General features: G+C 34.8%; 3 protein-coding genes across 6 annotated transcripts in view; all 3 read left to right on the top strand.

The window, feature by feature from the left end:
- Positions 1–7,228, top strand: part of LOC116347977 (leucine-rich repeat-containing G-protein coupled receptor 5-like) — a 53,625-nt gene extending 46,397 nt beyond the window's left edge. For all 4 annotated transcript variants that reach the window (XM_031778809.1, XM_031778812.1, XM_031778811.1 and 1 more), the window contains 4 exons: positions 83–251; positions 462–644; positions 1,063–2,535; positions 2,913–7,228. In XM_031778809.1, the coding sequence (XP_031634669.1) occupies positions 83–251; positions 462–644; positions 1,063–2,535; positions 2,913–3,217 (2,130 nt within the window). In that variant the 3' untranslated portion in view covers positions 3,218–7,228. The remainder of the gene's footprint in view (positions 1–82; positions 252–461; positions 645–1,062; positions 2,536–2,912) is intronic.
- An 11,178-nt stretch (positions 7,229–18,406) lies between these two features.
- On the top strand, positions 18,407–21,769 carry LOC116347987 (pickpocket protein 28-like). The gene is made up of 10 exons (XM_031778825.1): positions 18,407–18,565; positions 19,001–19,119; positions 19,228–19,373; positions 19,434–19,539; positions 19,849–20,118; positions 20,197–20,296; positions 20,364–20,739; positions 20,860–21,070; positions 21,170–21,282; positions 21,355–21,769. The coding sequence occupies exons 1-10, from the start codon at positions 18,500–18,502 to the stop codon at positions 21,522–21,524; spliced, it is 1,677 nt and encodes a 558-aa protein (XP_031634685.1). The 5' UTR covers positions 18,407–18,499; the 3' UTR covers positions 21,525–21,769.
- A 2,338-nt stretch (positions 21,770–24,107) lies between these two features.
- Positions 24,108–25,970, top strand: LOC116347982 (the record flags this gene model as incomplete). The annotated part of the gene is made up of 1 exon (XM_031778819.1): positions 24,108–25,970. A coding segment is annotated over exon 1 (1,863 nt), but the record flags the coding sequence as incomplete, so codon positions are not given.
- Positions 25,971–26,175: the final 205 nt, after the last annotated feature.

The raw sequence follows: 26,175 nt of genomic DNA on the forward strand, positions 1-26,175 counted from the left end.
TTTGTTCTGCGATTTCAGTTTAATTAAAGTGTTTTGCATTTTTCATATATTTTTTTGTCGCCATATGTCATGTCTGTAACAGACATTAGTGCTGTCATATGCGTATCACTGTTGTGCATTTCTTCCACTTGTCACAATGAAAAGCAAGCCAAAAACAACACCAATACAGGAAACCATCCTCTTTCCAACTGACAGTAAATTCGATATGAGCTTGTGGAACAGCAGTCAAACGGATATTTGGCCACAATTGCGTATGTTTTTGAAGTTTTTTTGTTCGTTCACATTGAAGAATGCACTCATTTTAATAGAATTTGTTCAATATGGAAGAACCATCAATCGTTTGAACTAAAATCCAATTGAACATTTTCGAAATGTTTCATTCGAATTGTTCGCAATCTTTTGTTGAAGTTGAACATCGTATTGAGTTTATTTGAATTGTCATTTTAAAACGATATTTGCAGATAACTTGAGCAAAAAGTTTGGCAGTCAAATTAATGAACTGTGGGATTCATTCGGGCAAGATTTTACGTATCCGGGCAATTTGCCAACCTATGTTGAAGAGTATTACGAAGAAGAAATGTCGCCAACAAGAGCATTGAACAGTGATTTAGTAGCAGGATCGGTACAATGTTTACCATTACCAGGTAAGACATATTTAAGAGTGAGACAGTGGGGTTTTTTGTTGGGGGGAAGAGTTAATTTTGTTGTCGTTTGTAATTTTCTTTTGTGCTCTTTGTTTGTGTTTATTTAACTGCTGTCTTTTGGAAAACTTTTTTTTTACCTTGACTCCGATGCTCATTTCATTTTTTGACTTCATCGTTGTTTTTGGTGTTTTTCTTTCTATTTTTTCACCTCTCTCTTTCTCTCCTTCTCCTCTCTCTCTCTCCTTCTTTCTTTCTCTCTTGTTCTTTGCTGCTCTTTACACCTCGTTCCCTTATTCTTCTTTTCGACCACCTCCTTTCCACTTTTTCTCTACCTCCCTCCCTCCTTCCCCCATTTCGTTGTCTTACATTTTCCACAGCATTGTAATCTCTTTCCAAAAATCTCTATCTCATTTACCAGGACCATTTCTACCCTGCCAAGACTTATTTGATTGGTGGACACTGCGGTGCGGTGTATGGGTCGTATTCCTATTAGCGATGCTTGGCAATGGCACCGTTGTATTTGTGTTAATATTTTCGCGTTCAAAAATGGATGTGCCAAGATTTTTGGTGTGTAATTTAGCGGCCGCTGATTTTTTCATGGGCATTTACTTGGGCATATTGGCCGTTGTGGATGCATCAACATTAGGTGAATTTCGTATGTTTGCAATACCATGGCAAATGAGTGTTGGATGTCAAATAGCTGGTTTCCTGGCCGTTCTATCGTCCGAACTATCCGTATATACATTGGCTGTGATAACATTGGAGCGAAATTATGCAATAACCCATGCGATGCACTTAAACAAACGTCTGTCACTTCGACATGCCGGCTACATCATGATATTCGGATGGTTGTTCTCCTTCACAATGGCATCACTGCCATTGATTGGTATATCGGATTATCGAAAATTTGCCATTTGTTTGCCATTCGAAACGACCAATGGTCCAGCAAGTTTGGCCTATGTTATTTTTCTAATGTTCATAAATGGTGTGGCATTTGTCATTCTAATGGGTTGCTATTTGAAAATGTACTGCGCCATTCGTGGTTCACAAGCATGGAATTCAAATGATTCACGTATTGCAAAACGTATGGCACTTTTAGTATTTACCGATTTTTTGTGCTGGTCACCAATTGCATTTCTATCAATCACCGCCGTTTTTGGAGTGCATCTCATCAATCTAAATCAGGCAAAAGTTTTTACCGTTTTTGTGTTGCCATTAAATTCATGTTGCAATCCATTTTTGTATGCAATTATGACAAAACAATTTAAAAAAGATTGCGTACTCATTTGTAAGACGATTGAAGAATCGCGTGTTACACGTGGCATCGGACGATGTAGGCATAGTTCGAATTTTAGCAATCGACAAACACCGGCCAATACAAATTCATTGGGCGAACGGTCATCGAAAGATTTGCCACCGTTGATGACCGGACAAATGTGTGCATGCTCAAAATTATTGGAACATAGTATTCCGCATGACGAAACGCCACCGAAATTTTGGAAACGCATTTGGAATCGCGTGACATGCAAAAAACCGAAAAAACGTTCGGATATTCGGAGGGACATTCGATGTGATCAATATGCATATAAAATTGCGGAAATTCAACAAAAACCATTTAAACGAGCTAGTTCGGTGTCGAGCGATAATTTTAGCTCGTCTCGATCGGACTCGTGGAGACATGGACCTCCGCATCATTGTTCGATTCCGTTGAGGGTGTTGGACACACGGCGTAGACATTCATCGTGGTTAGTGACTAGGAAAACATCACAAGATTCGAATTTATCGAGCTCAAGGAATGATTCATCGGCTTCGGGCACAACTGCAAGCACTTCCACTTTTCGACTGTCACGATCGAGTGCAGCTTGCACGACACCGACACCATCGTTAACTGGTAAGTACTATCGCACATTTTTTTAGGGTTTTTTTCAATCAGAGACTGTTTCTCAGGGCGATATATGTGGGGAGGAGCTTCACTCCTCAGTGCTCCTCCGGTTCCTTCCAGTGAGAAGACATGCATTGTTCAAAACAGTCTCTGATCTCAATGCTCGAAAATGTCCTCTTTAAAAGTGAAAAAAGTCGAAAAACTATCAAAAACCACGAAAAAGAACTAAAATAACTTTCCATCACGGAAAACTAAAAGCGAGTAAAATCTGTGGTCAAAACCACGAGTCGCAAAAGTCCAAAACTTAAAACAACCTCAAGGACTGACCACAGAACCGAGTTCAAAATTTCATTTAACCTACTTCCTTTTCTCCCATTTCCATTCAGGCAAGTCGTTGATAATCAGTGCCAAGCCGCGATTAGTACGACAACATGCGGTGCAAGAAGAGCATAATGAACCATCATGTTCATCGCCACGATTAAGTGTGCGGTTTTTACCGACCATCCCATCGGCCGCCGATAGTAGTTGCATCATCGACGAAGAATCGTGCAATGAACCAAGTACAGCGAGTACATCAAATAATAACAACAACGTTGGTTCAACAACCAATTTTTATACCATTCTGCAAAGTGGAAATCCACTAACAACACTCTCTAGTCCAAAATCAAATAAAATAGATAAACCACCGTAGGCAAATCATATGAAATACTGTGGATTGTGAATTAATTCCCAAAATCATCCTACCCCAAGACAATTGGTATAAGTAAACGTTATGACCGGAAGTCGAGCATTCATATTTGCTTTTGTGATTTCATCGCCACGTTTGTATATTTATTACACCAAAATCATTTGCTCTTGTGTTCACACACACAGATTTTGGTTTCATCTACTTCAGTTCATCTGGGTATTCAAGTGTTTATTTCGGTTATGTGCCGCATCGATAACATCAATGTTTCTCTCGTTAAAATCTCGGTCAATCAAACATTGTGCCCGCAAGCGATAACCTACCATTTCTGGCATAAAATAGAGCAATCGTGGCAAATACGCACAATTAACTCGATAAACCCAAGTAATTCGTCGAAAGTATGGTCAAACATTTCGATAGGCACATAAAATGCATAAATTTAAGCAAAACTTCGGTTTGTTTTCAAGGGTTTTTCCATACATATAAATCATTCGTTCAAAGGAAACGAAATCGAACTCATTTTGTATGAATTGTCGCCAATCCCTTGTTATTGCGATTAAAAAAAACATTATATTTCCATTCGTTTGACACAATGATAAATAAGGGTCAGTTAACTTAGTCCGGCATCAATGGAAGTTCGTTTGGGGTGTATAGCACGTGTGCGTTTCGATTCCTGTAAAAGATTTTTTTGTGTTTTTCACTTTCTTTCTTCCGCTTTTTTCGCACTCCCTCTATCTTACGCTGTCTCTCTCACGCTCAATCACTCGCCTTTTATTGCTCTCTCTCTTACATCAGCTTTCTCTGTCTCTTTTACACTCTCTCCCCTTTTCTCTCTCTCTCCATCTCTTTCTCCTCCATCTCTTTCTCCTCCATATTTCCCTCTTTCTTCCTGAAATATTACGGAAAACTCCTTCGATACAAAGCTCATACAACCGAAGGAAAAAATTAATTGGCGAAAAAACAAGCCATAATTAATTATATCGATTTTCCTTTCTTGTTAGACACGCACCCGTGGCGTAATATTTGCAAGGGACTTTTATTTCTAATTCCCACTGATTTGTTCGTTTTTCTCCGCAATCGACTCCCACCGTGCAAATAAAGTCTCTGGACAAAATTTATGTCGGATATTCCTTACTTTGAATACTAATTTCTCGTTTTATTGACTGTGAACGCTAAGACGCCTTGTCCACCGACCGACCGCACAAAGATGCTCCACAAGTTCACATGTAATTTTATCGAGTCAAAAAGTGGATAAACAAAAACCAGGTATAATTAAATTTGACGCATTTATTGTTGTGCGTCACCTACTCGGAAAGGTCAAAATGTGTGCGACATTGAAAACGAAGGCATTTGATTTATCCAATCAAATATTCATGAATGGTTTTTGTTCGCAATTAGATTGAAACAAGTAATGAACAACTTATACCGCAATATTTCTACAATGCCGATTTCAACCAATTTACAACGTTTTTTCCGGAATGATGTTCTTCTTTTTTCTGCTTAGCAACAAAGCTCTCATTTGATCTACTTATTGAATTTTCTCGAAAATTAGGTCGATGCAAGATGTAAGAAAAGCAATTTGTTTTGAATTCAACCGGTTGAACAAAATGAATTCCAATGAAATTTGAGCATCAGATGCTATTGAAAACGCTCATTCAAATCGTTGTCTACCCCTTCATATCGTCGAATAAATCTGACATGAATTCATTTGAATTGAATTATTGTTGACTTTGACCCAGAGTCATGTTGACACATTTAAAACTTCCCACGTTGCATTTGATTACATGTCGTAAAATATGTATTAAATTGCGTAAATGTTTATTGACATTCGCCTGCCGAATTTCGCTCATGAGTACGTGCATCTTTTAAACGTTGTATGATTCTCCTTGTGGCACAGCAGCAACACCAACAGCACAGCACATGAATTATGACCGAAACGGTTGCAACCGGAGTGAAAACGGCATAAATAAATTTTCTTATCAAGAAAAACGGTTTCAAATTAGATCAACAAATTTTGGGTTGTAGAACGTAACGGCGTGAATTTCTCAATAAAATTGAAGTAAACGCTGACATTATGAATATTACGGCAGTGATAAAGACTGTGAATGTAAATCATTTTATGAAGCGAAGGAGATTGGACAGAAGAGAGACAGCGAGAGACAGCGAGAGATAGAAAGGCAGACAAGTGGAAAGATAAAGAAATACAGATTTCGTTGATGAAAATTATTGGCAAAAGTTTTTGGTTTGGTTCATGTTTTGTTTACGCACTTTTCATCATTTCATATGGAAAATGTGAGGCTTTCGGTCATTTGCTAAATGTTTAGATATAAAGTATAATATATTTTCATGTTGTATTGACATTAACTTTAATCTTCATTTGTCAGATCAGTGTCAGTGTAGAACGTTGATGTCTTGTTCGCAAATACCATATATTAATAATAGTGTTATTGGATTTTTTGAATGATAAATAGAGTTATTTGTAAGTCATAAATGTGATAATTGCTGAAAACGGTCCATGTGAATTATTATTCTATGAACAAAATGAATCTTCATTAAAATAGAGATATTTATTCAATAGATATGGAAAACCCCATTCACAATTGAGATGTCTAGTGTTAAAAAAGCCTAAAACAAAAATGTTTCAGAAGAAAAACACTGAATTTACTACTCATTTATTTTTACGGAATTTATTGTATACAGAAGAAAGCTACACACTATAAGTTAAGATATATGAACGTTTTGATATTGTATAAGTGAGCATAATTGGTAAGTCATCCCACAGTATTATTAAATTAGATGAAGTGATTATGAATTAATAGAAATTTAATGTGACATAAATGTGGAAATTATCGATTTTGTATTGTCTAAATGATGACATATATCTACGCAATCGATCCGGGGATTATGGCATTAATTAGAAAGACAGTAGAATCCAATTCATTCATTTCTTGTGATGGTGGTTATCAAGGTCCTTGATTCAAGGAAGGGACTCATTTCAAAGTTTTCGGAGGTTTTTTTATCTTTTAAGCTTAAAAGTTTTATGTAAGGGGTTCATTTCGACTGCAAGAAAAGTGAAAAGCCAAAAAAAGTGTTCATATGAGGTTTTCGGAGGGGACACCTGGTCAACACTCCAAACTCGTTGGACACCTGGTCTGAACATTTGACTCAGAAGCTGTGAATCCATTGATGAATTCCAATACACTCTTAAGTTGGACTTAAAGACCATTCTGTGCCGGACTCCGATATTTCAATGAAAGTCAACGAATTTCAATAAAAATCGGCAAAAATCAAATGGTACGAGTTAATAGAGTCAATTGTACCACTTTTTTGTCTCCAAAAGCTCACGTTTAACTTTCTCTTTTTCAAAAATAACTTCAGCGAGACATGAGATGAAAAAAACCGTCTGACAAAAAAATGTTCACGCGAAAAACGAAAATAAATTAAATTTGTCGATTTTCATCTTCCAAAATTGAAAATGATTACTCAAAATCTCAATTTGAATATTTCCTATATTTTTCGCCGTCAAAATTCACCGCCATTTTCCCATTTTTCATTCAAAACGAAGAAATTTTAAAAGACGGTAGAAAATTTCTGCTAGAAATAAAATCTCAAATACTCCCTTTCACACACTAGGTGTATGCAAAAAAAAATCTCCCGCTTAGCACTGACTTTCGAATGAAGCCACATGTGAAACGCATAAATCAAGTGTCGATTGTACCATTTAGTTACCATGTAGTTAAAACCAATATCTCTCTTTCATTAAAACTTATTATATAAGAGCTGTAAATGTTAATGCGAATGAAAACTTCGATGTAATGCATGGCATTTTCATATTATAAATGGAAATGGAGAATGACCTTTCCCACATATTAGTTTTATTTTTAGAATTCCAGGCAAACCACATTTATTTTAATTATGTTCGTATGAACTTTAACTTGATGAAAAGAAAAACAACATGGTTTCGTATTGTGAGGTTTCGAGACGCAGAAAATTTATGCAATAATAAAATTATAATCTATATGTGAATAATTTCAGTTGAATTTATTTCATTGTTTGCATCACGAATAAAAGAAATTGTTGTAGAAGCTTGGCAAAGAAGTTTTAGTTTTTTTTCTAGTCGGTGGCATGATTAGAATTTCATTTGATGCTTGTTCACAATGACGTTCGAGTTGATTGGAATTAATAGTTTTCTATTAAACTCATACCGCGTATACTCAATAGGCGAAGGGAACTTTTCTACATTTTTTATTGAAATTTTTTTATGACAAAATCGCAATCATGATCGAGATGGATTATTGGTCGAGGTTACGAAATACCACGTTTGTAATTAAAAACCAACACTATAGTGTTTTGAATGCATCAATTGATTTTTGTTGTTTAAGTATTGAAGATTATTAAAGCTTTTGTCAAATTTTGATGAAAAACTTATTTACGGCGTCAAATGCAGCAACGCACGCTTCAATGAAGAAGTAAATTGATAAAGCCGGATAAAGCATTGATTCAGCGGAAAAGCTATTTACATCAAACTATTCACCGAAAAAACGCGGAACCTCCGTGACACCATTGTATGAATCCCGAGATCTGACACTTCGAAGACACCATGGAATATTTTCGCAGACTCACCGTTTTTCGAGACCGTTGAGAGTCGGTCGAAAGTTACGATTCGGTCAGGTATCGGTCGGGGTTGCGAACCCTGTATCCAAGCAAGCTTTGAATGTAAACCAATTGAGTATTAAATAATCTAAATTGAATGCCGAAATGAGCAAAAAAGGTAAGAGTGTCATACAGCGCATTAACTGACATTTCAATCAATTGAGTATGCATCACATGCGACTACATAAAATCGTTTGGAAAAGGGACAAAAGGTAAGAAAGGTTTAGAAATAGTATCCAATGACTGCTTCAAAAAATTAAATAAAGTCAAAGTGGCACTACTACAGCTATCTTCGTTGATATCAATCTTTGCAATATGAAAACCATATTTGTGAATTCCAATCGTGGGCGTGCATCTATCAAAACAATTCAATTTCCAACAATAAAAGCTAATTTTAACAACTAATCTATTCACATTTTATTTCCGTTTATTTCTTATATTTTTTTCCATACATCAATGACCATTATTCAGTGAATAAGGCAAGGTACCCGAAAAAAAACTCCTTTTTCCGTAAGTCACAAATGTGTTTGCACAACAATATTTTGTCAATAAATCAAAATCCATACATTCCGTGATATGTTTGAAATGTATGCTTTGCATTACATATTTTTGAAATTTGCCATTTCAATCCATATGCCGTCACGTCAGGAAATAAACGGATTTTTGTGTGTGCATTCAAAGTGTAAATTCTGTTGTCATGCTGCACGTGTGAATTCAATGTGACCGATTTTTTTCCGAAAGAGACAAAAAAAAAATAAAGATGAATATGTAAACAGTCGTGCATTAAATGAACAATAATAGTAAATTTCGTATGTGTGTGTGTGAAAAAAAGTTCGCAATGATTGTTTTGATAAATGTCATCTGGCATCTGAGTGTGTGTTTTGCATAAATTCTTAATCGTTCATCATCTTTTTGCCATTAAATCTTGTCACAGCTGGCACCATTCTTCTATATATTTTTTCGCCTGTGTGAAATGCATGACTTATGCCGTATCCATCGTTATAACTTATAAGACTCATATCCTCTTACATTATTTATGACGCATATGCACACTTCTATATCGAAACAGTTCACATGAAAACCAACTGTTATTGCTCTTTTGTTGCCCGAAAAAAAGAGAGCCGTCATGATTTCATATCAGCCAAAAACGAATTATGATAATCGCCTTCGGTTGCCAAACATTTCAAGAGGTAAATCATTGACTGATAAACTTAATGGTTTCCAATGCATCGTTATGTTTGAATCACTTTTGACTTCAATGGTTGTTGCTTACGGCGAATGCCGATTTTCATATGTGTAAAACCAAAATTCGAATTTATGAAAATATTCTACACAAATTCATGTGAACATTCATCATGTTCATTGGTCCAAATACGTCGAGTATCGTTCAAATTTGAAATTATTCAATATTTAATATTCCGGATTGTAAAATGAAGATGAGAACAATTTGTGCATAAGCGTTTCCGAAGCAAATGATTTTGAAAACGTCACAAATTGAAAAACATACATTTCCGTAATTGATTTGTGTAACAAACATTTTCATTACGAAGGAATGGGTTGATCTTCATCGCGATTTCTCCAAGAAATAGGTCAAAACGATTTTTTTTCACCCGAAATTTTCGGATCAATACCAATAAGAAATTATGCCGGATGAATACTTTGTCGAGAATAAACATGGTTCCATCGAGAAAAGATTTGTTTTGTACACCGACAAAATCAGCCAATGCAACAACAATTCCATGATTTATGCTTGAAATTTCAATTAACACATGAGTTCATGCCTCGTTGGTTCATGTGTTCCACATTTTGTCAATTGTTACAAATGTACTGCCGCACAAACTAGGGTTCATGCAAAAGAGTGAAAATGTTGGTGAATTTCGATTTTTCCAACGTTTCTGCGTCAATGCACTTCAGCAAACTCAATGGTCGCAACCTTCTTTCAATAATAACGTATTTTTGAATATTCACAGTAATCACCTTAGCAATACAATGCGATGTGGATTGTTTACAGATCCAATTTGGGTAAGACATAAAGGTAAATTGAATGTTCATAAGATGTTTCTCTCTCTTGAAAAGTTTGATGAGATTTTTTTCATTCCTTTTAATACTTCATCAAATGTTAAAGTTAATGTATTTGAGGTGATGTCATTGCTATTGCGGAACTATGCCGTTTTCAATGGTGAACATGCTTGTTCAAAGAGACTCAAGAAGCGGAAAAGCTGGTTCATCTTCAGGAATGCTGAAATTCAAACGCAAATTTGAGTTGTTTTTTGTTGTAAAAACGATAAAATTGAGACATATTTACTTGGAACCTTTTGAGTGATTCTTCATTTCAATTTTTTGAGTGTTTTCTTCTTTGGGACGCTTTTGAGTAAAATTCCGAAAACGAGTGAAGTCTGGAAGCTTTTATTTACACTTGTGACGACTTCCGACAGATGGCACTCATGCCAATAGCACTCAACTTAACTGAAACACTCAAGTTTAGATTTCATCATCAATTCTATCACTTTGCGTGCGTTTTTGAATTTTGTTATGTGATTTTATACTATTTTGATTGAATGCATTTCATGAAAAATGGATGGAATGCGACGTGATTTGAACGGCGTTGTGTGATGAAAAGTGTAATTTGAACTTGTTCATGAACTTCTTTCAGAAGGCGACGTTCTTAACAGGACTACTATACACAACGTTCATAGCAGTGGCGAACCCAGTTCAAGATTCATTCAATTTGCCATGCAAGGTTTTTGTGACATATCAAGCATTTCAATGGGAGTGAATAGGATGCGTTTGATGAATATTGTTTGAATGTCCACGTAAATGAAGTATCATGTTCATTTTTTTGGTATAGCGGTAATTACAAGTGCCGTAGGCACAAATATGTTTATCAAATGACCACTAGTTAGAAAAACATGAGTATATTTGAAAATGACTTCCTTAACTGATGTAAATTGAATTGATTTTCACTAATGAACTGATATCCCCTTATTTCGACAAGTACTTTGTATTACACCGTAGAATTGGCACGCATTAATTTAAATGACATCGATTATGTTGACATTATATAACGATTTTGATATGCAAATGCCTTCGTTACTTCACCATTGGTAAAGGTAACAAAAATGATTTGCCTTAAATTTGAACACTTCAATCTAAACAAAGAATCCATAGAATTTTTCGGATTTTCTATGATGACCGATTATTATTGGATTTTAGTTCCAGCCAGCCACAGAAGACAAACAGAATTCACGTAAGTCCGGGTTTCGTTTTGTAATATTTAATATTGTGTCATGAACTGCAAAATCAACATAAATTGATTTACACAGAAATTTCAAAAAATTTAGATTTCGTGTCTTACATTAAATCCTAGATAAGTCTAATAAGACTAATTGCGATTTGTTTCGTTATTTTATTTTTTTCCCGAACACACCTAGTTTTTAATAGTGTGAATTTAATAGAAGGTTGAAGAACTTGAATTTCTCAAGAACGATGTATTGGTATGATGTAAATATCAGCTTTGAAAAGCGTTTTTATATTTAAAAATCGAGTAAAATGAAAAACTTGAAAATGAGGGTCTCTGAAAATCTGAAACTTTCAATAATTTGAATAACTTTCGGGATCATTTTTGTCATTTAACCAGAAAAACATAATTTAAAAAATAATTGCCATTAAGATTTTATACATATCACTTTTTAAAAATGTGCATGTGAATGCGATATAAAAATAGTTTCATATATTTATAATAGTTTCAAATTACCCATATGAAACCTAAACGCTGTGCGCGTCAAATCGACGTTATTCGACGCTATGCAATGTGTATATACAATTGTACATTATATTTACCCCGTCGAATATTATATATATATATAACACACAGTGTGCGCAGCTACATACAGAGCATGCGAACATGCGTACGCTTGTGTGTGTATGAGCGCATTCCATATATCGTTAAAAACAATATTGACAATATTCACAAGTGTATCACACACACACATCTGTGTATCACATCTACATACTAGCGCCCGAAATACAAAATTATAAATCAGCAACAATTGCACCAATTGCTTTGAGTTAATAGAAAAAACAAAGAAATAAAAAGAAATAAAAATGCCAAAATCCAAAGCAAAAAATGAACAAAAAAATAAAATAAAAAATTATATGCTAATGCCAAGCATATTCAAGGAGAACTTTGATGAAGAGGTCAAAATTATTCAAAAAGAGGAAACCGAAAATTCACAAAAGCATCGCCTACACGATGAAGATTCAACAAACGTTGAACAAAACAACGAATTGCGTGTGCTCAATGAAAAATACCAAAAGATATTGAAGGAAAATTCGAGGCTTCTAAAGGACAATAAAGTGCTGAAAAAATTATTGGATGAATCCAAAAGTATTAACTTCCAAAAAGATCTCAAAATAAAAAAACTTCAATTTCAAATTCAAAAATCAACCACAAAAAACCAGTATGAACAACATGAAAGTCATTTTTCACCCTCTCAAATGAATATTTTACGTTCAATACGTAGCGGAGAGCGAAACGATTCCACTTTTGTAAGAAAGTGTGTTGAATACTTGCATGGTGGTAAACAAAATCTATTAGACAGAGTTGCAACTAATGTCAAGGTACCAGCTGGTAAAAAACCAATTTCACCAGACAAAGTTGATATAGTTTCACGCATGTTAGAAGAAAGGTTAAACGGTGAAGGAATGATGCCCGAGCTAACAACACCCAGAGCCATCAGACTGCAAAAACTTCTCAACAATGCGATTTCCACGGCACGAAAAACGAATCGCAAAATCGATCATTCGAGTTCTCCTGTGAAACCCTCTGAAAAATCCACGGAAAATTGTGTCGGTCATGTGTTAACCTCTCAGCACCAACAAAGTAAGCCACATTCAAAAATTGCTTTTGGTTTTTCATATTTACACATACATAATATTAAATATTCAATTTTTTTTAAAAAAGGTATGACTTTCGGATCCATTACCGTATACAGAATTCCCTTGGATGCACAACCACAGCTAAAATTTCCGAATCATAAGCAGTAAACAAAAAAGCAAATAATTACCGTAGATAAATAAGAGACGTGTGTTTTCATTGATATTTTTAATAAACTGTTTTCTTTTTTGTAACAAAGTTTAATTCTATTTCATTTTGTTGACTTTTTGGTTTTTGCACGTAAATTTACTTAGAAACAAACAAAATAATGGAATAAAAAACATTCTTAAAAGTCAAGTTTCTTAACGACAGCTTTTAATGCCAATTCGTTTTTCGTATCGACTGATGTGCTATCGATTTCATGTTTGAGCGAAACATTGCCAATGTCCGATTCCGATTTTGGTGTCAACGATTCAACTTTGGGTGCCTCATCCGATTCGCTGTTACCATTTTCTGAAACCTTTTCGATTGGTTCATCTTGAATGTTTTGAGCCTTTGGCACCTTGTCCGATTCGCCATTACCATTTTCAGATGCCTTTTCAACTGGTTCATTTTCAATGTTGGGAGCATTTGGTGTCTCATCCGATTGTCCATTTTTATTTTCCGAAATCTCTTCAACTGTTTGACCTTCTGTGTTTCGAGCATTCGTCTTATACAGCTCACGTAGTTGTTCGGTATATGACGGTGGTGAATTGAATTCGGTAGAGCAGTCTGATGAAATATCACCTGCATAGTCTGAAAAACAAACCAAACAAAAAAAAATGTAGAAAATACGTTCAGATGCATGTAGCTGAACCACAATATAATATATAAATTATAAACACTTGCACATACCATTTGCATTTGCTTCAATTTTCGGTGGAATTGTCTCACCCTTGATGGTATCAACGTAAATTACAGAATCATCCATTTCTGTACCCACATAAATGACAGAGTCGGATGAATTATCACAATCTAAACAAATTCAAAAAATTCAAATAAGTTTTATCCTCAAAATCAATATAGCAGTCAGTATCAAATTGCAACAAATTAAATCGATCAACAAGTGAATGAACTCAAAAATGTCTTGAAAATACATAAAAAAAAAATTACAACAAAATTCAAAAACGATGTACAGTGTACATAAGTTTCATTTCTCTTAATATGTCTTACATTTTAAAACATGAATTCGTCGAATTGTAACTTAATACACACATCAACACGATATTGACAACTGACCTAGGTCAAGAGCCCCACTGAGCATATATAACACAGTAAAAGCAATCAAGTATGCGGTGCAGTACATCACATTATATTCCAATTCAAACTGGAAGACAAAATAAATGACAAATTCTTCTTTGATATGAAAGACATTTGTTTTTTTTTCTCAAAAGAATCACTAACACAAAAATATTGTTCTAAAAAAAATACGCACTCTTTTGTTTATTTCTTGCGGTACAAGCAACAACAAACGTAATGCGAATATTTTTTCAAACATACAACTGAGTGTGCCATGAGCATACACGTTCGTACGTTGAATGTGAATGCTATAAACGAGTCTTTCTTCTTTGATTCTTCGTACATATATCGAATTGAAATTTCGTGATTTATTTCATGAAATTGTTTTCGTTTTTCTGTTAATTGAAAATATTACTGTCGTACGTTTTTTGACGTCTACTCTGTTTTTATTTGTAATGCATTCAATTTCTGAAAATTCTACTCATGCCAATAATTTTTATGAAACAAGCAAATTTTCTTTATATTTGTCACTTATTTTGTCTTACATTTTAAACAATTTAATATAATTTAACAAAAACCTACCTTCAATGGACATATTTTCAAAACCAACTACTACGTCCGGTACTGGTTCATCTGTGACCATGTCTTCGTTTCCTTCAATTCGAGATGCATTTGCTGTTGTTGTGACCATGTTTGCGTTTACTTCATTTTGAGATGTGTTCGGTTCTTCGACCCACAAATTAGATTTTTCCGAATTGTCTTGCAATAATTCCCCATTTTCTTCAATTTCATCCAAATTTTCATGGCACAGATATATTTTTCGTTCGCCATCGATGCTCACAATTACACGGCTGCGAGTTACTCGATTCATGTTTTTGGAATTTTTGAATATTACACTAAATTGACTTTTATCAACAAAAAAAATTCTTTGCGACCAATTTCCTTTGATTTCGGTAAGCGACTGTTTGAGAGCGGCACGAGCCTTTTGATCGTTACCGCGTTTGACCGTTTTGTGTGTATTGATGCATATTGTTGTATATATATGTGTGTGTATGTGTCTCTATTGTTCTTGGGTTTACACATTCCAAATTTGCATCATACACTTGTGCGATTGTGTGTATGTTGATGTTTATTATAAGAATGAGATGTAAGGCGGAAGGGACAATGCATACACGACGATTATCGAAAATCGATCAAGTTCAAACTGATTCACTGTAAACATTCATTATTCACATCGCAATTATTTAAGAAATTTGGATTATGTAAGAGTAGAGCGTTGATTAATTTCCTTCAAAAAAATTCGGTTCATTAGCAACCATTTCAACAAATGCTACACATGAATAATTGTATTTTAAATAAATAAGCTGTTCTTCAATTTCATCACATAGAAACACTTTGAATTTGTTGTTTTTTTTAGGACGTATCTGTTTCAAATGATAGTGGTTCTTTATAGTTTCATATATTTTTATAACCGCATATGCTTTTTCCGATTGAATAAAACACTGAATTTCTCCGATTGAACCATTTTTTAGTTGCACAAACGAATCAATAAATTGTGATTTTGGACTCAATGTTGACTTATATACTGTTCGATTTTTTCTCATTCCTTTGCCGACCATATACTCATTTTTTTCATTTGGTTTTACATCTGAATCGGTTAATGCATTGTATATTTGAAGTGACACAATTTGCGCTTTGGCATGAAGAATTTGAATGTTTTCTACATTATCATCATATGTCTCGTCTGAAGCACTGTGATCTTCTTTTTCTAAACAATAGTTGAACGCAATGGTTTCAACTACATCCACGCAAGATTTTCTTAATCTTTTCAGTTTTCCCATATTGGATTCGAAGGAAAAAAGTGAGTGTGTCCACAATGGTCCTGAGTTTAAAACACCTGTTGAATAATGTCTCAATAAATGTACATTCATTGTGATGGCATTTTCTCCATAATATTTTTCAAAATCGTCGACAAATTTATTTAGCATTTTTCCTGCATCTGATATTTCAGTATGTGTAATTCGACTCTTGGATAACATATATGTCGCCGCAGATAACAGTTCGAAGTGATTAATTAATTCGGTCGACAAAATGTCACGTAATGCAAATTTTAAATAATAAAATAGCATATTTCGATATTCATTTGCTGAGAAAAAGGCTCTTTTATCTATCACCGATCTCGGTTTATGGTTTAGACGATGATATGGTTTTAAAGATTTGAGACGTTTGTCCAGTTCATTCTGATTTTTGTTTGTTAGTGGCTTGAAAATAATGTGATGTTCATGATCTGCATAGAATAATTTTCGTTTTCCCAGCCAAATGTCCAACATCAATTTCATCACGCCTAATAATGATCCATGCATCCAATCGGTGGTAAAACCATTTGCAAGATCGAAGTGCTTAAAGCCGATCATAGGTGAAATGCCATTTATACCCTTCATATTTTTCGGTGTAACACCATTATAAATTTGATGACAAATTTCTATGAAATTAGTGTGAGTTCTAATTGGAGATGGTTCAGCTTGTGCTAAGTATCTCACATATTTGGTTTTTGTTTTACCATTTAAAATCGATTGACCGGGATGTTCACAACATGGACATCCATAATATCCAGATACGTGAGCGATATTTTGCATTGCTGCGCGTGCTGGTAAATCACATGCACAAAACATTATCGCAGGTACGACGTGTAATAATTTATTTGCGTAATGTAAACATATTCCTTTGAATAAGTCTCTCATTTCTTCTGCAACTGGCTTGAGAATTGCAGCAAAATTTGGTTTTTTCTCTCCACAATATAATCCAACTACTAACACATTTTCTTGTAAATATCGAATTTTTGGCGGCAAATACAATTGAACTAATTGCAACGGCCAAAGCGAACTATTGGATGAATTAAATATTTTTCCTCCATCGACGTTTAAAGTGAATGGTAAAATATGTTCACCAATTTTTTCTTTGGTTTTTTTGTAAACTACAGCATCTTTAAAATCACAAATGTCATTATTGCTTTTGCCTTCTAAATATTGAACAATAACATCGGTTAAGAAATAATTAGTGTACTTTGGATTCGTTTCTCACTTGACCGTTAGTATGTAGATGTGTGCGTTATACAATACATGTTGTTTTTAACGATATATGGAATGCGCTCATACACACACAAGCGTACGCATGTTCGCATGCTCTGTATGTAGCTGCGCACACTGTGTGTTATATATATATATAATATTCGACGGGGTAAATATAATGTACAATTGTATATACACATTGCATAGCGTCGAATAACGTCGATTTGACGCGCACAGCGTTTAGGTTTCATATGGGTAACATTACCTTTCCATCATAATATGGGTTTATTTATAAATTAAAACATTTTAATGATTAATGAATAATATCTGTCAATAGCATTTATTTATCTATCAATTTCGATTAAAAATCTATACCTAATCAATGAAATGTAACTGAAAAAACGATTTAGTATCATTTAATCGCTCACACAAATTGGGAAGAATTTTATTTTTGTGCGAAGTGCACTTTGAAATCTCAATCATAATTTTTCATTCAAAGGAACAAAAAATTTCCTTTAAAATATTTGATTTGCTTAACTTTTCAATTGAATTTCTACATTTTTATCAACAATCGTGTAATTTTGTTTATCAAAGTAGTTTCGTTCCTCAAAAGTTACTGTTTAAGTTTGTTAAAGTGATAAATACAAGTGAGTGGTAATATTTTGTTGGAGTACCAGGTGAAACTAGGCACTTTTATATCAAATAATCATAGAATATTTTCTCATAAAAATGCAGCATTTTCATTATTCAAATTATGCTTTGAGTTTTTTTTGAATTATAAATTTATTGTGCCACGTATTAGACCTCAAGCTGTTGAAAATCTTTCCTGCTATGATTTTGAAACGTTGGAAAGTAGGACAATAAAGTAAAATATTTGTTTCATCAAAACATACAAGTTTCAAGCGGCATGAGTTACTCGCAAAATTGATCATTACATCGATTCATTTCTGTCCATATAAATTCCATTGAAACTGTTTCATTTCCATTTTGAAAAATTAACCATTAATGTAATGAAATGCTCTTTTACGTGCGAACTGGCACTAAAAATCCAATAATGAAATGGCTAAAATCCAAATGGAAATTTCAATTTATCACCGCATTGAACTTGAAATATATATTTAAAATACACGATATAAAATGGTTTGTTTTTTCTTGTATTTTTCGATTGCATTCAGTTTGGAAAAACCAGGAAGGACAAATACACCATCATTTGTTCGAACCAAACTTGAGACACCTTGTTGACGCTTTTTGTTTAAAAGTATTTAATTCTATAAAAAAAACAAACGAAAAGTTTTGATTTATTTGAAAGCAACAACCAAAGAATTTTTCGATTTTTTATTTCTTGTTTGCCTTTTGTTTTTTTAAACCACTTTTCATTTGGTGAAAAAATAAATAGTGACGGTGACAGTTAAGATGAAGATGAAAGTGAAAGGACACGATGATTTTGCGACAAGAGCCAAGGAAAATGTCAATCAAGTGGTAAGTCCACCAAACCAATTATTTTCACCACCATTCCTTACACAAGCGCACGAAAGTCTTTTTTTAAATGAAAGAGCGATGAAGACAATCGCGCCAAAGTCGATTTCATCGTACTTTCTAACTCTTGTATCTCACATAGTACAGTACATGCTTGATCAAGGTAGAAATTTATGGGGGCAAGGGATTTAAGAAAATTGTGAGGGGTAAACAAAAAATCCATTCCTATCTAGTGAAGAATAAAGTTAGGAGTAAAGAATTTTTGAATCCACTGTGAAAAAAAAATTATAATGGGGACGGGTAGAATTTGGCTCAAACACCCAAGGAAATCGAAAGAATTTCTCTCGACAAAAAACCCTAGCAAATTAAAAAATATCTTTGAACATTCTTAAGGGGGTAACACTTCTTAATAACCCAGTTAATAACCTTCCCTTTTAGAAAAATGCGATTTGGGAGTTTTTGTGTGGTGTGAAAGCGTTCACATGGGAGTACGGCGACAACTCAAACATTCATGGTCTGCGTTATCTCACGGAAAAGAAACTCCATTGGAGTGAAAGGTGACAATAGTTTTTCGTCGTTTTCCTTTTTGTATTCCGAATATATTTGTTTAATTATGAGAATCTTTTCCGCCTTTTTGAATAAAAAATCCCGTTTTAATTTATCAGATTGTTCTGGGGTTCATTTTTGAGTGTTTCGTCTGTTCTCTGTGTGAAATTCATCTGCAACGCCTGGGAACAGTGGAACGAGTATCCAGTGACGTTGAGCTTCAACGAACGTGAACTACCGATTTCATACATCCCATTTCCAACAGGTTCGTTTGCTGAAATTTAATGAATTTTTACAATTTTGTTGTGAAATGCGTGAATTACAGTTACAATTTGCCACGAGTCAAAAGCAATAAAACTCGGAGGCGACCTGATTGAATCCTATGAAGCACTTCTCGAAGCCCGGATGAATAACACCTTAAAAGGAAGGGAGTGAGTTTTACAAAAATTACGATTGGAACTTTTAATTTTTAAAAGAACTTCGCGTAAATTTGAGTATTTTCATTAAACGGGACTAGGCTGCGCTCTATCTTAATTGAAAGAACATTAATTCAGAACGGTTGGGAATTAGAAATAAAAAAGCGTAAAGAACGATGGGAATGAGTCAACTGTCAAAAGATATTTATTTCAACAGCATGACTCTGGTAGCTTGAAGACGAAATTTTTGTGATAGTGTCGCAGTCGAACCCGTATTTCCTTTCAAACATTGCATCGACTAATCAATTCCAATGTCATTTTTAGTCTGGTCCTTTTCAACTACTTGTCACAAATGTGCACATCATTCCCTGACAAGTATAAGTTCGAGGAGAAACGAAATTTGGATAAGTATGTTGATGAATCAATTTACGATCTCATTACTGAAATGGGCAACACAATGAACGAAACAATGTTTGAGTGCTGGTGGCAAAGTAAAATTGTCAATTGTTCGGATTATGTTGTTCCGATTTTAACGGAGGAAGGTCTTTGCTATACATTCAATGCGCTCAATTCGGATCAAATCTATACCAAGTAGTAAGTCATGACAATTGCCAATCAAATTAATTGAAATGATTGGTTCCACAAACTAATTGGGGTTATTTTCTTATTCAGCATGGCACCGGGGATAATGAATGTGAAAAATAATCGAAGAATTGCACACTGGCATTTTGAAAATGGTTATGATGATAATGAAGGCGATCGAGAATATCCGGTAAATTGAACCATATTTTTTTTTCCAAAGAAATTTTGGAGTTTTCGGTTAATGTTTTTCTTGTTAGCTCCGAGTGGTCGATACAGGAAGAGCAGCTTCCTTCGATATGTCTCTGTACTTGGATGAAAAAGATTTTGAATATCGGTGCAAGGGCTATGATCAGGGATATCGAGTGATATTGACGCCACCGGGGGAAGCACTTAAGCTTCAACGGCACACATATCGTGTACCCATAGCTGAAGATACCACAATCACCATCTACCCAAAAATAACACTCACCGCAAAAGGTTTGCGCAGTTACAATCCAAAGTTGCGAAATTGCTTTTTCCTCCGTGAACGATCGTTGAAATTCTTCAAGCGGTATTCGCAAGCCTCCTGTGAAGAGGAGTGTTTGGCTAATTTCACCAGCTATTTATGTGGATGCGTTCGATTTGATCAACCACGTATGTGAAATTCTTAAAAATATCCGTCAAAAATCACCAAACGGACGAATGGACACAAAAAATGTCCATTTTGCGTCTGAAAAGTCTGATATTTCAATTGATTTTTCCCATCATCCACAGGTGATATACACACGAAAATTTGCGGCAGTGGCAACATTGTATGCATCAATGATGCCGAAACTAAGTTCTCAATGAGTTTACATCCAGACACTTATCGTCAAAAATGTAATTGCAAACCAACATGCACACACTTTGAGTATCAAGCTGACATCGATCGTGTTAAATTCGATGTCGTCACCATGAACGGATCGCAAAGGAACTTTGAGTGGAGGTGATTCCGTGAAAAATATTTCGCAAAAAAGAACTTTTATTTAGCTCAATCCCTTCCTTATTTACATCATTTAATTTCCCTCATGCGTTTTCTTCGTAGCACCAAAAATGCTCGCTTGGCCGTCTTTTTCCGTGAAATGAATATTGAGACCGTGAAACGAGTTGAGGTGTACACGTATTCTGATTTTTTGGCCGTTATCGGCGGATTAATGGGTCTGTTTTTTTTTGGAAAAATTTTGACGGGCCTTGAAAATATTTGGAACTTTTAATTTTTTTCGGTAATAGGTCTCTTTTTGGGCATGTCAGCATTGTCGGCCATCGAATTCACTTATTATGGCACCTTGCGATGGTATTGGTCAGCAAAAAGAGAAAGAGAACAGAATATGTTCGTTGAAGTCGAAGAGCAAAAAGTTGTCAGCACCATTCCAATTGACTATATGGAACAGCCATACTAAGGTGACGGATCACCTGTCTCTTTCATGGAGGGCATTCAATTGATACTTACAAAACTTTTATTGGAAAATTCACTTTAATTTGATTCATTTAAATGCATCGGGTGCATATTAACTTGAATTAAAAGTGCTCAAAAATTGAAAGAAAAAGCATAAAAAATGTGTGTCAATTAATTTTATAACCTAGATGTGGTTTATGGTAATTTTTAATCGATTTTATTATTATTTGGCACGCAAGCATTAGATGTTCCAACACATGTTATTGATTTTTATTTTAATTGTGACAGTGACTTTGTTGAACGTGTGAAAAACAAATAAAGTGTGCTTTTTCCATCGCACCCAATATAAACGAAGTTTTATTTTGATATTTTTCGTAGGTCGAATGTTTGGACCATTTTTTTTAATTAATACAAGGCGAATAGTAACTTAGTGAAATCTTTAAAAGAGTACACTTTACCCCGATATAGCTTTCCATCGTATAATGCCCTGATGGGGATGTATATTCGAATGTCCGCGCATGTAAAAGTCGAAACTTGGGACTAGGTTTAAAAATGTACTTAATTGTACCTTACTCGTTTGGCTAATATTTGGAGCCCACATTTCGGGCTTACTCAATATTGTGATAGAATGACGAAAACAAAACTCAAAGAAAATCCCCGTGAATTTTGAAGGACACTGCTCTGCAGAAGAAGTTCTGAAGAACACCATCGAAGTAATGACTTTATGATGATGTTATTTTGAAGGTACATTTTAGGTACAATTATTATCAGCCATAAGCCATTAGCCCTGATGGACTAAAAATAATTGCATACATTTTACTAGAATCATCAGTTTTTTGTATCAGCATGTTTATCGTTTGAATTCAGACGGTGGATGTCTCCTCAGCGACGAAACTTTGCATGTGTTCAAATGTTTTACGATTGAAACACAATTATCTGAGTTTATTTTTTCTATTGAAACTTTTATTACACTATATCGGAGCGTGTTTCAATATAAAAGCTTGTACAATTTCGTATTGTTGGCGGCAATGTTATTTAAAATTCAAAGTTACTCTAAATTATATGAGATACAGTCTTCGGTTCCATTTAAACAAACAATATTCATCTGTTGAGACAATTTCAATAGAGAAAAACGAATTTTTAAATATTATATTGTTCGAAAACGTGTCACCTGGTTTTATCCATGAAATAATGTACATTGGAGACTGGAGTGTCTATGAGAATCTTATTTCGTCAAGGCTGGCTTAAATATTTTGATGAAAGTTGTATGTTTATTTTCCAGTCAAATATGTCAGTTTGCTCATCACAGAATCATTGACATTTATTTTCATTTAAAAATCCAAGTCCATGAAAGTCAAGAATTGTCGGGAAACGAACAATGAAGTTTTTTCCAACTTCAGACAAATTTCAAAACATATTACTTTTCCGCACACACCTAGTGTTAATGTACGAATTAACCCACAAAGATTCTAAGAAGAAAAATCCACAAAAAAACCTCACAAAAAACATAAAATATAAAAAAAAACTATTAACAAAAAAATATACAAAAAAACCATATAAAAATCTACAAAAAAATATAAATTAGAAATAAATACAAAAAAATCATATAAAACAACAACAATTACATAAAACAAAACACATAATATTCACATCACAAAATAATTAAATTCCATGCGCGCGCCATTTTTATACACTCTATATAACAAAAAAAAACTTGTTAACCACCCTGTAAACCATTTTACCCATACATTCATGCGCACTCGAACGTTCGCCATAAGCAAAGTACACAAAGCATGAACGTTGCCTATATACGCTGTGTAGAAAACAACAACAACCACACGGCCCATAGACACGGTCGCATACAATTCATGCGAACGGAAGAGTATAAATAGAGCGGCACGCTCTATGAGCGTTCATTCTTTTTGCGACTGTTGAGAAGCAAACATCGGCGACTAGTGAGAAGCCACGGCAACTATTGAGAAGCCACAATTAGGACTTATGAGAACTAATCAAGGTGACTACTGAGAAACCTATACATTCGGAACTACTGAGAACCGAATAGAATCGGCCGCTGCCACGCGGAGATTTTGCTCGACTTTTTCCACACTATACCTGTCTCTCTCGCGCTTTCAGTTTCATATCATCGTTCCAAGCTATCTCTTTTGCACTTTCAATAAACCATTCATGCTATCTCTTTCACGCAAAACCTTACAACATCAAAGTTGACACACTTTGCCAAACCTTACAACATCAGAGTTGACACACTCTACCAAACCTTACAAAATCAAAATCAATACACTTTACCAAACCTTATAACATCAAAGTTGACAAACTTTGCCAAACCTTATAACATCAAATTTGATACAATCAACAATCACAACCAAACACAAACACAAAAAAATCAAAACACAATCACAAGAATAATTCCACAAACCCACACACACACCTAAATACACACAACTCAAAACCCTTCAAACATAATTTCAAAACCTAGCAACATTACCCCTTATTTCTATTATAAATACAGTCCACAACCGAACATTTGGTCCTTCGAATCGGAAACAAATAATAAATAAACACTATTACCATGTCGACCAAACTCAACCGCCTGTTATCAATAAGAACTCGAGTAATTGAGGATCTAGAACATCATGCCGAAGAGGTTATGAAATTCACAGAAACGAGCAATGCTACCCTGATATCTTATCGCATCAGAGCTCTAGAAAAGGCTTATCATGATTTCGCGAGTACAATTGATACGCTCGAAGAAATGCCACAATACCACACCTTGGAAAATTTGACAGATATCAAAACAAAAAATCGACAAATCCAAGATTTATATTTAAATAGCAAATTTCATGTATCCGAATTTGTTGAAAATGAAGAGGACCGCAATTTGAACGCCTCCTTCTTTCAAACTACCCGAACCACTTCCAATACCACTCTAAACACGTCAGAAACTATTACAAAGAATATGGGCATACGCCTGGAAAAAATATCGGTCCCACATTTTAATGGTAAATACGAGAAATGGCCCGAATTTAAAGCAATGTTCACATCTCTAATGAATAAATATCAGGGAGATAATATTGAAAAATTGACACACCTGAAAAATTATTTAGAAGGAGAGGCTAAAGATATCATAAAACATTTAAATGATTATAATGCAGCTTGGGATCTACTTGTATCTCAATACGAAAATAAGCATGCTATAGTTTCCGCCCATTTGAAAAACTTTCACGATATTCCCGTGATGTCTACTGCGGCATCAATTCGATTTGCTATTACAACTACCAATAGCTGTCTCGCGGGCATAAAAAATTTGGACATCCTTACAGATACATGGGATCCAATGATCGTCTTCACGTTACAAGAAAAGTTAAGTCCCGAATTACGACATAAATGGGAAGAAGAAAGAAAGGGCTCGCATGAACCAACTACGCTAAAACAATTCTTAGAATTTTTGGAGACACGATATAAAATCAGTTCAGTGCTTCCTCCAAGAAGAATCCACATACGACCAAATCACAACGACTCCTCGTCCTTACCAACAGCAGAAAAGTCAAAGAGAGACACTAGCATGGAGGAGGAGGAGGAAAAGCAATATGGGGCTGATGAGTATGATGCAGCATATTTCCATACTCGATCGGATAAGTGCCGCATTTGTTCGGCGGAACATTCAATTTTCTCTTGCCCAATGTTTCAAAATTCGGAAATAGCGTTACGCGTAGCTAAAGAAAAGAAGCTATGCCTCAATTGTTTGTATGACAATCACGAAACAGAACAGTGTACATCGCAGTTTGATTGTCAACGTTGTAAAAAAAGACATCATACATTATTACACGATGCACTCAGTACAATGGATCCAGCATCAAGGCCAGAAAAAACGTTCCACAATCGAGCCGAAACAAAGGGACCTCTCTTGGCCACCGCTCTCGTACCTATTCATACTAAAAGGGGAGTAATCACATTACGTGCGTTAATTGACCAGGGGTCAACCACAAATTTACTAAGTGAAAGGGGCGCAAAACTACTTCAATGCTCTCGACAACGAATCACACCATTTCCCATGTTCGGCCTGGCCAACGTCACAGCTGGTACAGCCACCCATAAAACATCACTTCTTATTGGTTCTGTGCACGATAAAAATTATAGACTGCCTTTGCCAACGTTCATAACGCAAGACATCACAAAAATCAAACCAATCCACCCAAAAACATTTGCCCAATGGCCACACCTCAAGGGTTTGCAATTGGCTGACTCAAGTACGTCAAATAGTCACCAAATTGATCTTCTCATTGGTAGTCGAACATTCGCTGAAATAGTTGACTACGGATTAATAAAGGGCAAGGAAAACCAACCAATTGCTCAAAACACCAAATTGGGATGGATTATTTCAGGCGGATATGAAGAAAATGACAAATCAATTCGCATAAATATGATCAATAATGTAATTTCAATGCCCCAAAAGAAGTGTCACCCACAACTCCATTCTTACAAAAAAAAAAAAAAAATGCTCAAACAAGTTAGCAAAATCTCTTGGCGAAACAATAAAAATAAATGAGCGTTTGAGAAACGACTAACCGCTCATCCCCTCCCCCGGGAGTATGTTAATGTACGAATTAACCCACAAAGATTCTAAGAAGAAAAATCCA

Source organism: Contarinia nasturtii, unplaced genomic scaffold (assembly GCF_009176525.2).
Source record: "Contarinia nasturtii isolate CC-2019 unplaced genomic scaffold, AAFC_CNas_1.1 Cnas_scaffold_2227, whole genome shotgun sequence".
In the NCBI taxonomy this organism is placed as follows: domain Eukaryota; kingdom Metazoa; phylum Arthropoda; class Insecta; order Diptera; family Cecidomyiidae; genus Contarinia; species Contarinia nasturtii.